Consider the following 12,322-nt stretch of genomic DNA (forward strand, 5'->3'; position numbering starts at 1 on the left):
AGTTTTAAAGAAATATTCTGATCCCTCCACATGATGGTAAAACAGCAAAAAACACTGTATACAAAATTAACCAAAAATTCAAAAATGTCAAAAGTTTTATTATTTTCCCGCTCTATCACATATTCATTTGTTTTTATACTCATTTGACTTTAACCCACAGGAAAAAGCTGAAAAAAAAAGTATAGGCTAAACTATCTAAATCTGGTACTTCAACCCAGATGTATCAGTAAGACATGCTGTTTAAAATGTCCTTCACTTAATCTAGGATGGCACACAGAGCAGCATGGGGCCAATCCCAGTGTGTGAGGACCAGGCCAGGACAGCATGGGGCCTCCAGAGCCCAATCCTGGTTAGATGGAAGTACAACAGAGCCAACAGAGCCTGATCCTGGCTGGATGTGGGGGAGCCCTATGTTGCCTCCAGCCAGTTGGAATTGGGCTCTGAGGCCCTAGCTGCCCCTGCCTGGCCCCCACATGCCAAAATTGGTCTACAGAAAGGTAGAGATGGTATGGGGCCTCAGGACCCAATCTCACAGCCAAAGGGCAGAGCAGAGCCCAATCTGGCCTACCAACTGGCCATGTACCATTCATCTGTCCCATGGAGCCAAAAATGTGAACACCACTGGCCTAAGAGAATGCTTGACTAATTCATACAAAATGTATGAACAAGCATTACACAGCCTGTGGAAGTTCTCACATTTTAACAGAAAAACAACGTCAGGTGACCTAACAACAGTATTTATAGCAGCTGTCAATACAAATCTTCCATAAACCACACTAGCAGATATATATGACTAATCAAAACACCAAAAGGGCTACTATGTTGATTAAGAATTAAGCATTAGACAACAGTACAGAGATTCCCAGTAGACTTCCAACAAGAATTTTTTACAGCTGCACAAGTATTCAATTTCTGGTCCTGAGAGGTATGCAGCTTAACTATTCACAGACTCTTAGTGTCTCTAGAGATCTTTGAATGGCATTATGGATGTTATGATTCACTGAATCATAGATTACAGTAAATCTAAGTGTTTTTATACTATATTTGTCTGTTCCACAACCTATTTTAGAACACTGTAACTCTGTATATTCTCATGAGATATATTCCTGGTTGCCAACAGTTTAATATTAGAGTTAAAATCAGAGGTCTGGCTAGTGGAAAACACTAAAACTGTACAGATTTACACCAGGCAAGAAGTAGGTACACAATGCTACAAGTGGTCTATAGAAGGTTCCACAAAACTAATGGCACAAAAAAAGTTTTGAGAGACTTGAGGTAGGAAAAAAAGTTGACAAAGTAGCATGATATTTTTTAAGATTGTGTACTAGAGATTATTTTTAATTTCAGATTTAGGCACTGCTAACTAAATACATTTATTGATTAGAAAAATATAACAGACCAGCTTCAGACCAGCTGCAGCCTAAGAGGCATCTTAAAATAAATCGCAATGTACTAGATTTACTCAAATCTAAGCTGCCATCCATGCAGCGGTGTCGGTGCTACTGACCAGCCAGGCAGCGGATGGAGTTTCCATGTGATCCATTCCTAGGAGGGAACCCAGCCAGAGCCAGAGCTGAGCTGTGCCTGACAATAAGGGGGGAGAAAGGGGAGGGGCAAGCAGAGTGGGGGGCAGGAGGCTGCTGTGGATCTGACTCTGGATCTGATCTGATGGCAAATCTAAGACAAGGGACTTTCTCCCCTATCCTGATGGGGGGGGTGGAAATACCTTGCCGTAGATTCAAGTTAACACGGTATATATCTCTGTCATCATCTATGCTATGTAATATGATTCTAGGCCTTTAATATTTCTTTATAGTGATTAGCTAGTGGCTTTTCCATACCTTGCTGGGATGTCCTCTTTGCCTCCCTTCCCTAACCCCACCCTTCACACATATACTCTGGAAGAGTTAAAGCATTTTCAGAGAACTCAAGCTGTGGTATCTCAAGCTCTAGTCTGCCTATTCAGAGGCCAGCAATGAGTCTCCTTCTTCTGAGCACACCCAGTAGTACCTATTACTCAACAGCAATCCACAGATCAAATTAGCATACATAAAACAGTTTATTTAAATAAGGAAAACAGAACAAAAGATCCTAGATAGATACAGGGCAAGCAGTGCTAAACCTAATCCAAACACATTGTAAATATGAACCTTATATATACTCAGCTGTTAAATGAGTCTTACATGTCAGTGTTTGTCTGTCTAGAACCACATTTTCAGGAAGTTGACATGCCTCCACTGTTCTCTGTAATGACTCTCTTCATGTATATGGCCCAGATGATTTTGAGGTGTCAAACTTTCTCTTTAGGACAAGGCATGCCCCTGACTACATACCACTGTAATTAGCATCTGCACTCTTTTTACTTTTGTATAGTTTTTCTCATTTAGAGCTGGAGTTTCAATTAATTTTATTAAAAGCAATTCTTTTAATTGTCCAGGACCTTAGGAAATATACAACCAAGAATCTCCTAAAGGTCTAACAGCCTCTGAAAAGACTCTCTAATGAGCAAACTAGTCTTTTGGGTGGAGATGTTAGCTTTGTATGAATCCTCTCTTCTCAATAACTGTTTTATTTCTTTATCTGAGTAGTACATCTCTTTGGATACAACCTTCTATGTATCAAGCTTACACAGTTCATGTCAGACAATCAAAATTGGAAGTATCACCACCCCTCAAACATATGGTGCCTGCATCGTTCAAATATAATATTATTAGTCCCACATTCAAAAAAACATCTCTTGACAGCAAGGGCCTCTTTAATTATCACATAGGCTGCTTGCAGATGTTAAAAAAAGTGTTTTATTATAAACGCTGCACATTCCCACATTGAGCCTAGCACATGCCCAGAAGAGGCAGCATGTTAGTTGGACCCAGCTCACCCAATGTCCGGTACTTTAGTGGGGGGAAGGTTGGCACTTTTATCTAATAGCTGATTCAATCAGCTATTAGATAAAAGTGCCAAAAAGCCCCGCTGAGTGCCCAACCTATACAGACACTGCAGAGCCGAATCAAAGTAACATGCTGCTTCCCCAAGTAAAACATGTTTATTGGGGGAGGGTTTAATATCTACAAGTGGCCCTAGTCTCTATCCTTCCTTTCAGAAAGCCTCCTCAAGAGAAGATACTGCATCCATTACAGCATCACCTGAAATCTTCAGATTTCATTTACTTCCTTCAACTTGGTTTTAAAATTTGGGTATTTGAAACCTGGGAAATTTTGTGAGTCTCACTTGTTACTCCCAGCAGTGCTCACCTATCTTTGCCAATTTCTTCTAGCTGTGTCAACTTATGCTGGCAGAATAGGTGTTCTTAAAAAGGCACATTTCCTAGGTTATAGTCCTTTCAGCTTTAGAAATGTTATAATATATATATAATCCATCCTTTAGGGAAGTATTGTAGCATACACTGGGAAATCACAGTAAAAACATTAACTTTTTAAGCACTATGACCATATTATTTTCCATTCATAAACTAGGTAGGACTGCATACCTTGGCAGGAGTAAATTAACTGTACTTGAGCAGTTTGCTCACTCTTCCCTAAGAGACCTCAGATGGGGGGTGTATGGTATTGGTCAAAATGCTCAGCAACCTCATGGGCAATCCAAAGTTTATGCCTCTCTTCAATGTGCCTGTGAAGCTTTCAGACAGACAGTTTGGACTGTACTGACATCAATATAATGGAACACAGTTTTACATCTTTCTTGCACTGAACCTGAAAAATGTTGTCTCTCTTCTTTCTTAGTCTCTGGTTGAGACTGTGCCCTGGATGAGAGTTAGTTGGCTGACACTTAAACTAGACAAGACACTGCTGATGTTATGTAAACATAGGAAATATCTGGAGGACACAGAATCTACCCCTTCAACAGAAGTTCATTTGTCTTTTGATAACCAGGTCTGTAACTTGGAAACCCTGTAATATTTTTAGGTATTCCTGAGTCCCAAGGGAGCAACCAAAGAAACAAAATTTAGAGTCAAGGGGTGCAACTCAGAATGCTGCATTTCCAGACTACTGAAATCAGTATTGGAAACTAACACAAGCAAAACTAAGACTGATTTTTCTCACCTTCATTTGGGAAAGAAGTTCTGACCTTTCCTTGTACTTAAGGACAGTACCCTAATTAATCATGGGCTTATTATCTGCAGACTAGATCAGAACATTTTGCTGACTTAGTGCTATCCATGAAAAGCATCCAGAAGTAGTTAGTGTAGAATATAACTGCCAGCCTAGAAAAGAGGAATTTCCCGATGGCTCCCTCTTCTTCCCTGGGTGCAGATCAAGGCACTGATTTTGACCTAGAGCACAAATCTATGTAGGGTTTGGATCCTAACTGTTTTTCACAACCCTCTCTCTTATGCTTCAGCTTTGCAACTGAGACTTACATATTTTGCTATTAGTTTCCAGATTTGATTTATTAGCCATCTGGAGGCAGGACAATCTCAGTGAGAATGCTCAGCATTGTTACTCTGTTTTCCTGAATAGTCCACCAACACATCCCAAACTTGTTGAGCTAAAGGGCAGGATAAAAAGTCTGGCTGTTCTTTCAGGGTAACACTTAGCTCACTGTATGAAGCACATTCAATGCTTTACTCATTATGTGTGATCCACTGAAATCCCAGGTTTAGGGTTCAGGACTTGTCTGGACCTTCTTCAGTGAAGTCAGCTGTACCTTTCTACTCTTGATCAAGAAGATGCATTAATCTAACGTTCTTTGTTGGCTTGGGGATTTTTTTTCTAATCAGATGTCATCACATCCACTTATGTTTTTACTTAGTTCTTGAAAGAGAAATATATTGGAATTTTTTAAGTGCTCTTCAGGAACTGTATTGCATGCTCTTGGCCTCTGAAAAGTATGGACATAGAAAGCACATTGTAGTAAGAAAGAAATGGTATGGGAATGCATATCGCAACCTTTCAAGGTTATGTTTGAAAACTCCCATATTCATGCTGGAACTAATTTTTCCACCACGCAATAGCAAAGTTCTATATTAGAAGCTGTAATGCTATGAATTCACATGCCTCCCCCCTTCTTGTTATCTTTACTCACCTACTGCATTTTGAAGTGGCTATGTGTAGTAAAGAACTGCTTCAGTACACTCTTTCCAAATGAGTTGCTCATAGCATTGACAACGTATTGAAACTGACACTGAGCTGTCAAATTTCAAACAGCATTTATCAATGTGCACTCTCTGCATTTCTTCTGTATTTCTTTTTCTGTCAAGCCATCAAATTTGTCACTCATCAGTCTCCCTATCTTTTACCTGTCACTTTTAGCTTGAATTCTCATGGCCAAAGAAAGCCTAAGAGTCACAGCCAGTCAAGCTAATGTCAATCACACTCTCTCTCTCCCTTAACTTTAAAAAGCCATAGTCAGAAGACTAATAGCCTATCTATGCATGAAATCACATGCCTTTCACAAAAAAATGATGAAATCGCACATACACAGGTAAGATCACAATTTGTACTATTATATCTGTGGATTGGAACCAAAATCCTACTTTGGAAGTGAGAGTTATTTAATTTCCAACACACAAAATCCTCCTCTCCCACTTTCTACTTTCAATTCTGTAAACTAAAATTCATGAGTCCTCATCCTTTGCTAGCCTACGGCAACAATAGCAAGCAAGTAACACCCTGCAGACATGATACCCTGCTCTTCCTGTCAATCATAGTGGCTGCAAGCTGTGTCGGGGGTCTTGCAGGCAACATGGTGTCCATTAACCATGGGTTGTGGACCACTCTCTAATTCCATACCATTTGACTCAGCAGAAGATAAACAATCTTAAGTTAGATGTTAGGACTATGTATTGCCTTACCTGTCTGTGTCTAGAAAATAAATAGTTCAGCTTTCTAGCTTTAGAACATTTCTGATGTTTATAGATTTGAGGAAGATTTTGAAGGCCCAAAGAATAATAAAGAACCTAACCAAAAACTACTGGGCTTCCAACATGAGAAACTTTGCAGGGTTTTGATTAACTGAATATAAAACCATGACCTCTGTCACATTACAAAAAATAATACCATGAAAGGATATAATCATACTTAATTAGCACCTGATCCTACACAATGCTGAGCACCCACATATCTCATTACAATGAGAGTAGAGAACAATCAGTATTTACAGTATCAGAACCTTACATTGGACTTACTATGCATGAAATAGGAACAAACATTGGCTGTAAAAGGCTGCTCATTTTAAAACTTGTGATCAACCTGTGTCTTTCTACTTTCAACTATATCCTTGCATTTATCCTTTGATTTCACATTGTGCAGCAGTTGCTACATCATGTGGCTGTCTTGGATCAGTAAATATTTTATCAAAGTTATTTTGAAACTATATACTCGGTCAAATGTATTTTTTATACATTTAAAAAATTTAGATGGAGAGGTAAAAAGAAGGTTCTGGGATATGACCAGAATAGTAATCAATTTGGGCTTGATAATGATTTTAACACATTATTTGAATTTTCCTAGTAATACGCTTGTAGAAAGAGCCTTAGAATACTTATATTTGCAAAGGCCTTCTAAACTAAAACAAAACAAAATCACCACCAACAACTCAAGATATTTGGTAAGAAAAAGGCAATAGAAACATTTTCATGATTGAGAGAAGAGCTTTATTTGGACTGGTCAAGCTCCTGGAGCTAAACTTGCATGAAACCAAAGACCTAAAACCCCATGGTGAAAATGTAGTCAGTGACTACCAGGGATATGGGTTTTCTGTTTCCCATGGAAAACTGGAGAAAAACACAGATTTTCCCCCTTACCAGAGGAAAACGTGGATTTCTCATTTTAACAGAGGAACCCACATATTTTGCAAAGAGTTCTCTGCAGGTTGGCAGATTTCCAGGGTTCCCTCCAACAGGGCTATGGGGAGGAGTAAAGGGCACCAGCAGGGCTGAAGGGCTGTGGCTTGGGAGTGAGGAGCCTGGACTTGTGTTCTGTGAGCTGAGGGGGCAGGGGGAGCTCTGATTTTCTGATAAAAAACCCAAAATCAAATGCCAAAATGTATAGATATTTAGAATTTATTTTATTACTAGTCAATTGCCTGTCAAGGATGACAGGCGGTGAGGAAAGAGGTGGCCGGGGTCAGAGGCCTGCATCCGTCCCCACCCCCCCTACCTTTGGGGCCAGGCATGCTCCTCCTCTCCCCCTGATACCATGGGGCTGGGGCTAGTGCCAGGGCCAGGCCACCCCCCCCCCCCCCATCTGCAGGCCCCACCCATCAGCTCCATCACCGCAGCCTGCAGGGCAGGGGCATGGCCAGCGGTGCTTTGCCCCCCCGTCCATTCCATTTTCAGGGCCTGCAGGGAGCAGGGGGGATGGGGCCAGCACTGCTGGCCCCGCCACCCCTCTGTCTGCTCCATCGCCACCGCCTGCAGGGCCAGGGGGCCAGGGCCAGTGGCACTGGACTTGCCATGGGGGGAGCAAGGCCAGCACCGCTGGCCTGTGCATTCCGTCACCGCCGTCACTGCCTGCCTGTGGCTGGAACAGAGACCCAGGCCAAGGCTCACACCCCCAACCCTCGCCCCCTCTGCTTCAGGGCCAGGGCCAGTGGGGGACAGAGCCCAGTATCCAGCCCTGCTCCCCCGCTCCTCTCATCTGCCCCCCACCCCATTCAGGCCTGACCCTGCTCCCCCACTCCCCATCACTTCGGGCCTGACCCCATTCCCCCCCAGCAGTTCGATTTCAGGGCCACTCCCCCTGCCCCCCCTTCACTGCTACAGCCCCAACCCGTTTCCCCTGACCTCTGACTCCACTGCCACCTCCTCCACGGAGCCAGGGGGAGGGCTAAGGCAGCTGCACTGGCCTGCCCCCCCCCATCCCCTCTGCACTCCGCTGCCTGCTGGCCATAACACTTTATTCACACTCTGATTGGCTGCTAAGACAGCCAATCAGAGTGCGAATAAACCAATATGGACAGACAGACTAAGGCTTTTATATATATATATATATATATAAAAGCCTTAGTCTGTCTGTCCATATTGCTTTTGGAATTTAATATATATATAGAAAGAGAGAGACAGACAGAGAGACAGACAGAGAGAATAGTGATTGAGGCACTGGTAGGCTTCCAAATTGCTTTAAAATTGTAAATATATCAATAAAAACATGGTGTTCAACTGATACCTATATATATAGTGGCCTTTCATTTTAATCACAGATTTTCGGGGTTTTATCAGAGAATTTGCAATTTTTTTTACCAGGGAAAATCAAGATCCCTGATGATTACTATTTCTGCCCACTGACCAAGCTTTAACAGAGGAATGGAGTGTGCTCCCATGCAGGTTATTCTTTAACTTGATGGTTAGGGTGCTTTTCTGGGCAGTATGAGATATGTGTTTGGGTCTCCTCAGGATGATGAGATAAGAGAGACCTGGCTTCTTGGCCTATCCTGAGAAAGTGCTCTAACTACTAAATTTTTGCACAAAAGGTGGGCACCACCATAACACAACAAGTCATGATTGTGCCTCTCCTCAGAAGATGACTCCAGGTTCAGGATCAAGAAAAGGGCAGGAATTCAAATCTACCCATGTGCTAAGCATTTCCCATTGGCTAGCTCTAGGCAGCTTCATGTCCAGCTTCTCTTTTTTTTTCCTTTCTTGTGAATTGCCCTCAGGAGGCCCTTAACTGTCCCTACTGACTGTGTAGACAGCCCAGGTGTAACCTACATCTGCATTTTGAATTATCATATTGGAGGCAGGCACTTCATTTTAAGCAGGCCTGACTTAGAACCAATCTGGATTTTGCCCCACTCTTTTATTTCATTTAAGAAACATGCATCTCCTCAAGTGTGCACAGAATTATCACTGATTTATCAAACAGCCAAGTGACAGACAAAATTATTACAGAAAGACAGGATGAAGAATGTCTGAAAAATATCTTTGACCACCTCTCTAATGATATATACCACCTAATGCTATATATAGCACCAGTACTACCTACCTTTTTACTGTGGTTGACAGGTGAAGCAGCGGTCCTCTGAATGTCCTTTTTGGCAGCTTCCTGAAGATCAGAGGCCTGTTGGATATATGTTAACCCTGCCAGAATTTCATCTTCCAACAGCATCACATCTTCATAGGAAACAGGCCAACCTAGATTTTCTAAAGACTCTAGCAAGGCTTCCTTATGTTCCATGTAGCGGACTGGCTTGTCCTGCTCAAACCTGAAACAAAATTAGGAATTATATGCAAGAAAATCTTATCTCTGCAAGTGCAGAAATTTGGCAGTGTGGGGAACAGTCAGACCCAGCACACAACCCTGGAGCCAGTATGCAAGGTTGGACCCAGCACACAGTTCCAGACCCGTTGCACTTGATTAGGCCACAGCCCCAAATCGACCATGCTGGATGAGGTCCAGGCTATGCTCCCATACCACAGAACCAATCAGGCTCAGCACACGGCCCCAGACCTACAGCACCAGATTAAGCCAGTACATGGGTTCCCTCTAAGGGCCCCATTCAGTGTGTGAAGCTAGCAGCAACCTCAGCTCCCTAGATGCTTCTACTCAGATACTTACCCAATGTGAAATCTTTTTTTCTTTATGTTATTTTTTCAAAAACAAGGTGTGTGTTATATTCAGGAGTGAGATATATGCAAGACAATGTAGTACCTATAAACTGAAAAATGGCTTGCTTAATCTTTTAGATAAATTAAAAGAGAAAGCTCTTTAAGTCTCTCTCCAGAAGGCATTTCCTTCAGCTTTCAAAGTATTTTGGGCTCTTGTCTGCAACCTTTCAAATTTTTTAACACCATTCTTAAAACACAGACCAGTACTATACACACTACTACCATATATGTCTATCAGTGCCATATGTAGTGTTAAAACACTTTCCTACTCCTACTCACTACTTCTATTTATTCATCCAGGACCTGAACTATCCCTTTTTGTCACAGCATCACACTGAGAGCTCCTATTTAGTTGCTTGTCTATTTCTCAGGACAGGATCCCCCAGTCTATACACACAGTCAGCATTTTTTTATTTCTACACGTAAAACTTTATTTTTGGCTATAGTAAGCTACACCTTGACTGAATGGGCCAGCTTACCAAGTGATCCAGACCATTCTGTATGACTGCCATGTTTTATCTTTCTCTTAATACACTTAAGAATCTCCTTCTGCTTTTCCTTATTTTTGGCCAGCATGGATTTTTATTTTATCTTAGATTCTCTTACCAATTTTCTATACTTTGTAAATTTTAATGTATATTGACTGCTATATATTTCTTCATTTTCCCATTTGTTACATATTTTTTATTCTAAATGCTGCTTCCATTTTGCCTTTGATGGGTATTTAGGGCCAGATCTCAAATAACCATTAAGATCTGCCCCTAAATTAAGGTGCCTTAGCCCAGGAAGGCAATACAAATGAGAAGGGTCAGGTACTTAGTCTTCTTACACAGTAAATTGGAAGACCTAGGTTACTCCCAGCCTACCCTATGGTCCCAAAGTCACTTTCAGATTACCCACTCATTTAGTGGGGAGGCACTTACCGCTTGCCAATACAACTTCTAAGCCTAAGGGTGTGTCTGAACTCCTGCTGTTCCTTAGATCCTAACTATCTGATTCAAGGCTTCAGGGCAGATACTTTTGGACCCATTTGAGATACAGATCACCCAGAGCCGGGTCACCTACACAACTGTGAAATTCCTACCTGACGGCAGGCTTGAGTTCAGTATAAAGCAATCGTTTTTTCATCATGGCAGTGGCTGCCTTTTGACCAATAGCCGAGAGATACCTGCCCCTGCTCACTCTGAGATGTTTAAAAACCATGTCTCAATATCCCAGGGGTATATCCTTCTCACTGAACCACAAAGATACACTTCCTTTAGCTGAATCCATAGACCATTTATGCATTTTTTTCATTTGATCAACACCGGTTAAAAAAAAATGAAATAACCCTAGCAAACGGGGCCAGAATCTAAGACCCACCTTTCCCAGGGGAATGCCTTGATCCATTCACAACAGAATCAAAGTTCCTCTTGCTTGACCTCTTGACTTGTCCTATAACATTTGCACTCTTGGCTGACCAGCGAGCAGGCTTCAACAAGAAGGGCAGAGGGGGCCTACCCAGCCTAACCCATAGTGTTGTGGATGGGGCAATGTCCTGGAGTGGGAAATTGAGTTTGAATCACCTCAGGAAGGGGGAACCCCTGACTTCCTAGACAAATAATATTTCCACTAGATTACTGGGCAAAGAAGTGGGCAGCTGCCCACTTTGTAATGAGTTGTATACACACTTTCAGCGTCAAACAGTCTCTATAACCTCACTTAAGGATTTAAGTGGGGGTTAAGTATCTTGCAGAACTAGAATTTAAGCAAGGTAAGTAGTTAGGTGGCCAATCCAGATAATTTCTGATTATGCATAGCAGCCCAAATTTAGGCATGCTGAGGTTCTTTCAGGTGGAAACAGAGGCAACTAAATTATCTAGGAACCTGAAAAGTTTTGCAGCCACCAAGTAGGATCAATTTGTATTGTTTCTTGTGACTTAGCTCCCCACAAGGTCAATTTGGAACTAATCTTTAAACAGAATTTTCTTCTTCCTTGATGGCAAAATCATGGCTTTTTGACATTCTAATGTACTCTTAAAGAACTCTCAATTTTCATTCATATCTTCCTATTTAAATTTTTGCTCCTAGTCAATTTTAATTAGTTAATTATGTTATTACCCCTGTGAACTAAGTAGGTGCTAGATTCAATGCTGTCAGGTCTGTATTAACACAGCTTTTCTATCAGTATATCAGTCTAATAACCAATATAGTTAAAAGTTGGACAAACCTAATGTGGATACAGTTATACAAGGATAAAGGTGTATTTGCCTTGTATAAACACGCCCTTGAGGTGCTTCTCAGTGTTATAAGTAAATTCATATTCTTTTTTATAAAAGCAAACAGCTAGCAGAACAGGGAATCTTCTCATTTTGAAACCTACTGGCCCATCTACACATGCAGTTAACTGTGGAGTAGACTAATTAGCTGTGAAGTAAAGCATCACTGTCTGCACATGCAATGCTATTAGGCCACAGTAAATTAGTTAACACCACAGTGGAGGTATCTACATGTACCATTAGTGTGCAGCAATAACCTGCGGAGCTTATTGCTCCTGGGAAGCTCCTGGGCACATTGTTTACACATGCGCCCAGACAGCAGCACAATGAGCGCTGCTGAGCATGAAAAACTCTGAAGGGTAGTACTTGAATTTACAAGCACTACCCTGCAGCAGAGTTTATTTGTTTTGTGTACTCTAATAGAGGCACATGTGTAGATGCTGAGACATTTACTGTGCAGTTAATTAGTCAACTGTGCAGTAAACATCTCATGTAGACA

At 41.6% G+C, this 12,322-nt stretch overlaps 1 protein-coding gene across 6 annotated transcripts in view; it reads right to left on the reverse strand.

The window, feature by feature from the left end:
* Positions 1-12,322, reverse strand: part of VWA3B (von Willebrand factor A domain containing 3B) — a 124,064-nt gene that overhangs the window by 37,423 nt on the left and 74,319 nt on the right. For all 6 annotated transcript variants that reach the window (XM_019485112.2, XM_019485111.2, XM_019485110.2 and 3 more), the window contains one exon: positions 8,943-9,162. In XM_019485112.2, coding sequence (XP_019340657.1) covers positions 8,943-9,162 — 220 coding nt within the window. The remainder of the gene's footprint in view (positions 1-8,942; positions 9,163-12,322) is intronic.

Source organism: Alligator mississippiensis, chromosome 1 (assembly GCF_030867095.1).
Source record: "Alligator mississippiensis isolate rAllMis1 chromosome 1, rAllMis1, whole genome shotgun sequence".
In the NCBI taxonomy this organism is placed as follows: domain Eukaryota; kingdom Metazoa; phylum Chordata; order Crocodylia; family Alligatoridae; genus Alligator; species Alligator mississippiensis.